General features: G+C 37.0%; 1 protein-coding gene across 1 annotated transcript; it reads left to right on the top strand.

Moving 5' to 3' along the window:
- Positions 1-476: 476 nt before the first annotated feature.
- LOC110626134 (protein NRT1/ PTR FAMILY 5.4) lies at positions 477-3,831 on the top strand. The gene is made up of 5 exons (XM_021771891.2): positions 477-655; positions 745-962; positions 1,068-1,319; positions 1,530-1,813; positions 2,758-3,831. Exons 1-5 carry the CDS (start codon positions 535-537, stop codon positions 3,617-3,619), a joined length of 1,737 nt encoding a protein of 578 aa, XP_021627583.2. The 5' UTR covers positions 477-534; the 3' UTR covers positions 3,620-3,831.
- The last annotated feature ends 1,587 nt before the right edge of the window (positions 3,832-5,418 follow it).

Below are 5,418 nucleotides of genomic sequence, written 5' to 3'. Positions count from 1 at the left end.
ATCTCAATAATTATTATTTTTTATATATTATAAAACTATCAAACTTATCGAAAACATAAAATTTAAATATAATTAATAAATTACAAAATAAGAGATAACAATTTGCTTTGCTTATTTATTTTTTGCCTTAAAATGAAGGAAAACTAACCATACTAGTGTTTATCACATTTATATTAATCTTGCAAACGTTGACATTTTATTTTTCCTAATACTTGAAAAACTAAATTATGTGTTTTTTAATTGATATATTAATTTTTGGTATCTAACTAATTCCATCGATTTGATTTAACGGTCGGACCCGTATGCATCACTTTCATCGGCATTTTGAGTAAGTTTTGAGCTATGAGTTGATTTTGCATGTCCCACTCCCTCAAATGACAAGAATAAATAAATGAATAAATGAGCATATGGGCCACCACCAGCAGCCAGCACCGAATCTTTTCTGCTCCATCTCACGTATAAGAAGAGAAGATGTCCAGCACCCTTCATCACCCTCTCCTTCCACCACATCCAAACACTTCCACCCAAATCTCCATGGATCGTAGTACCGTTTCTCCTATCATAACTCAACATGCCCATGAACACACCGCAAAAGTCTCCGCTGCCCCGACAAAATCCTTCAAGGGTGCCTGGACTTCTGCCATTTTCATTATCTGTAAGCCCCTCTTCTTATCACCTTCTTTTATCAACTTTTATTTTCTTGAATTCATCAAACATTTTTTCTTTTGAACTTCTTATTTGCAGTTGTGGAGGTGGCAGAGAGATTTGCCTTCTATGGTTTGTCTGGAAACCTCATAACATATCTCACAAACGATCTCCATGAGTCCACAGCCGATGCAGCAAAGAACATCAACACCTGGATTGGCGTCTCCTCCATCTTCCCTATAGTCGGAGCATTTCTAGCCGATTCCTTTCTTGGCCGGTTCAAGACCATTCTTCTATCCACAATGATATATCTCACAGTAAAACTACACTACCTTTCTATGTTATTTTTTAAAAAAGTAATTGTATATATCTTTAGATACTTCCAACACCATAGCTTATTTTGCTGAAATTGCGTCACACAGGGCTTGGTTCTGCTGACTTTAACAGTCTCAGTAATCCCTATGAATCACCGTAAATCGGTGTTCTTTCTTGCTCTTTATGTACTAGCTATTGGTGAAGGTGGACATAAGCCATGTGTACAGACCTTCGCGGCAGATCAGTTCGATGAGCAGAAGCCGGAGGAGAAATCTGCTAAGAGCTCATTCTTCAACTGGTGGTACTTGGCCATAGTTGTTAGTGCTACCTCAGCAGTCTTGTTGGTCATTTACGTCCAGGTCTCCAAATTCTTAAACTTTTCTCTTTCTAATTACATTTATTTTTCAATATCTAAAATAAAGAGTTTCACCCATCAAAAAATTAAATTTTAAAGATGCTTTCAATATCTTATATCCATTCGATTTTGAATTCTATGGAGTGGATACACAATAAGCGCAATTTATACGGCACTAATTGAATAATGCTGCTCTAACGTACTGTCTAAATAGGATAACGTTGGATGGACAGAAGGATTTGGGATATTGGCAGGAGCAGTAGCAGTGGCGTTGGTTATATTCTTGGCAGGAATGAAGAAATACAGGAAAGAGGCACCTGTTGGGAGCCCATACACAGCACTGGTGCAAGTGCTGATAGCGGCAGCAAGGAAGCGGCGCGTGAATGAGACGCTGGAGGGATGGGGTATTTGTTATGAAGATGATGATAAAGATGGGGCTGACCTCGAGGTCGTGGGTCAACCTAGGGCTCGGACATTGGCCCGCACTGAACAATTCAGGTATGGGTCAATTCTAAAAGGCAAAGTTGTTTTTAGTGTTGGGATCATATGTCAGCTCTTATCCTCAATGCCTATGTTGAAATTAGGCACAAGGGGTTAATGGGATTCGTTGGGTTCATATCAAGATAAACAGTACTTGGGCTCCCACATTCTTTGACTGCAAGTAAAAGACAATACAGGTCTTGACCTTTAAGACAACCAGATCCTGCGTCTTTGTAAACTTGCCTTATCTGTGAAAATGAAATTTAATTCATTAATATGAAAAATTTAATGTGGCATCTTCAATTATAAGACTAAGAATCTCATTTCTTATTAATCAAGATTTACTTCTTTTTGGAGCATTATAAAATTTTATACTATGAAAAATTGAGCTGAATAAAAAAAAAATAGTGATATTGTGTGACATGCGAAAACAAATTTTTTACAAAATTTGATTTGTGTTGAATATTGAATTGAGTTACTGTAAAAATAGGAAGTGAAACATAGCATGTGCACACACAGATGAGCTGAGACATTATTGCATATTATCATCATCCATTTCATATAATTGTACTCTACCCAAATTGATTTGTGCCCTCACAAATTCTAATTTTGTTATTTATTTTTAGAAATATAAAAAGTTTCTAAAAGTAAATATTCCTAATTTAAATATTGTTTTTCCCTATTTATAAAAGGAAAGTGCACTTTTGCTTATTCACCCTTCAGCTTTAGTCAACATTTGTTTCCTTTATGAGGTGTATTAGAAATATAAGGTTATTTTTTATATTTTCACTTGCAAAGTTAAATGTTGAAATTGAATGGTTTTTTTTGTTTTATAGTGGAGGATCCATCTCCACTATAAAATAAATAATTATTACTTTATGATTAAGTCAAAATTAGGAATCTCTAATAATTAAGGTGCCTGATTAATCATTTCTAATTGAAATTAAAATAATGGGTCACAGGTTATTGGACAAGGCAATGATAATTGACAACATGGATGCCTCAAGCAATACCAGAAATCCATGGAGGCTCTGCACCCTAAACCAAGTGGAAGAAGTGAAGTTAGTCCTTCGCCTTATCCCCATTTGGCTAAGTTGCTTGATGTTCACAGCCGTTGTAGTTCAAACCCACACATTTTTCACCAAGCAAGGCAGCACAATGATCAGATCAATCGGACCAAACTTCCAGTTTCCTCCAGCATCGCTTCAATCCCTCATAGGCATCACCATCCTCGTAGCTGTCCCGCTTTACGACCGAGTTTTCGTCCCCATGGCCAGAAAAATTACAGGACACCCTTCTGGGATAACCATGCTTCAAAGAATCGGCATTGGCTTGTTCCTCTCCATTCTTCAAATGGCAGTGTCAGCTCTAGTAGAGGCTAAAAGAGTCAGCACTGCAAGAGACCATGGCCTTATGGACAACCCAAAAGCAATAGTACCAATGTCCGTGTGGTGGTTGCTCCCGCAATACATGTTGAGTGGACTAGCAGATTTGTTTACAGTGGTTGGGTTACAAGAACTGTTCTATGATCAAATGCCGGAAGCCATGAGAAGCATGGGAGCAGCTGCATATCTAAGTATACTAGGAATTGGGAGCTTCATAAATACTGCTGCTATATCTGCAGTGCAGGCTATTACCTCCAAGTATGGAAGTGTTTGGCTTGAAGATAATCTGAATCGTGCCCATCTTGATTACTTCTACTGGGTGTTGGCAGTAATGAGTGCTTTAAATTTGTGTGTTTATATATGGGTTGCTAAAGGTTTTGTGTACAAGAAAGTTGAAGGTGAAGAAACAGAGAAAGAGGAGAGAAGTGACGAGCCTTGAGCATTTGGATGTGAAGATTTGAGACTCTTATCTCTTTATATAAATATAAAGAATCAAGCTGGTAAAATAGTGTTTTGTACTTGGAATTTGATAGTCTAATCTTAGATTCTAGATTATGCAATCAAGATAAGGACAACTGATTAGAAACATCATTCAAAAGTATGTCAGAGATGAAAGAGGGAGCTGAATATCAAACTCTTACAAATTTCATACAGAATAGAATTACCTAATAAATTATATCAAATCGGAAGTTCGGCTTGAATCCAAATCAAAATCCAATAATCTCTCTATTTTCGAAAGAAAAAAAGTATTTTTTTTTTTTTAATTTTCCCCCTCTCAAATACTTTTAAAGAAAAAAATAAATTAAAAAAATTACATTTTAATGTCTAAAATTCAATAATGGGTCAGATTCAGAATGTATTTTGTTAAACTTGATTTCTATTTCTCTTGCGTATCCTTTTATTCCCCCCTTCTTTTTTGTTTTTTAGTGACGTATAATCATCGGTCTGTGCTAGTACTTTCCTGTCATATTCGCGCTGATCATACGTATAGAGGTATTGCGTCCTTTTCTTTCATTAGGGGACTTTCATTAGGGGACTATTTAATTCCGTGCTACTTTAACATGATCTCGTATATTATGAGGTTTGTTGTTTCACGTGGGCTAATGAACTTAACTCTCACAAACATATTTATGCCCAATCCGGCTTGTCTAGATAGTCCTCGGACTTTCATAAGATTTAGAGTCGTGTCTTAGGCGCTAATTGAACCCGAGCCCAATCATTCTAACATGGGCTTCACCAAGGTCCAGGCTTCTGGAGCCCGGCTGTCATCAAGTGCTTTTTTACCCTTCATTAATTATTCTGTAATTTATGAGAGGTAAATTTCGAGATCCAATTATTACCGCATGACTCTAGGAGATTTCTGTCAAAATGTCCTTTCTTTGCCTTTTCCCATTTCAAATTTGTGCTCTTGCTTTCGCTCGTTGCTCTATCTCTTACGCTATTTCTACTATCTTGCTTTTTTCCTTCTCTGTAATCCCTAATTTTCCAATCTGAGGTACGTCTTGCTCCTTTCATGGCTTTTATTAGGATTCTAGAGGTGGTCGGTCTGGTGCCTTCTATCGCCCCTTCTTCTTTCTCTCACTACTTCTCCTATGATTTCTCTGATGTCACCATCTTCAAAATTAGGGCTCCTTTGCCTAATGTATAGTTCTCCCTAATCCACCTCCGAAAGGCCTGTAGATGCTTAGCACAGGCGTAACTTGGTCTTTTTCGTGAAGAAACACGAACTCGGTCTTACTTTTCCCTTTACCACTTTTTTTATCGAGGTCTTCCATCACTTCAAAGTGACCCCTTGAATGTTATCATCTAAATCTATCCTATTTATGTATTTTTTTGAGCCTATCTACTTGTACTGGGGTTTTGCCCTTCCCTCGAGTTATTCTGCACCTTCCTCCATTTGGTCAAATCTAACCACGGGTTCTATTACTTTGGCTCCCGAGTTAAGTTGTCAATATTCACTAGATATAAGGATTCTATAAAGGGTTAGACAGAACAGTTTGTTGTCATCGAGCTGAAGGAGAGCTTGAAAATCAACTAGGACATTGACCTCTTCTGGGAGGAGATTCCTCAGGGTTGTAATGACTTTCCTAAGCTAACTCTATTATACCAAATTTTCCTTCTCTGACTGACCTCTATTATGAAGAAATATGACGTTGAGAAAGTTCATATTCATATCTAACTTATGGGATTGTCGGAAAGCTGGTGTTTTTTTTTTTTTTCTCCTTTACATTCTTCTTT

Source organism: Manihot esculenta, chromosome 11 (assembly GCF_001659605.2).
Source record: "Manihot esculenta cultivar AM560-2 chromosome 11, M.esculenta_v8, whole genome shotgun sequence".
In the NCBI taxonomy this organism is placed as follows: Eukaryota; Viridiplantae; Streptophyta; class Magnoliopsida; order Malpighiales; family Euphorbiaceae; genus Manihot; species Manihot esculenta.
Note: the sequence above shows the minus strand (reverse complement) of the source record. Positions and strands in the feature narration are given on the sequence as shown.

What these genes read in the sequence shown, in the direction of transcription:
- LOC110626134 (XM_021771891.2), top strand. Translation starts at nt 535, where the DNA reads ATGGATCGTAGTACCGTTTCTCCTATCATAACTCAACATGCCCATGAA. An exon ending in TTCTGCCATTTTCATTATCT is followed by an intron (nt 656 to 744) that starts GTAAGCCCCTCT and finishes TCTTATTTGCAG; the next exon opens with TTGTGGAGGTGGCAGAGAGA. An exon ending in CCACAATGATATATCTCACA is followed by an intron (nt 963 to 1,067) that starts GTAAAACTACAC and finishes TGCGTCACACAG; the next exon opens with GGCTTGGTTCTGCTGACTTT.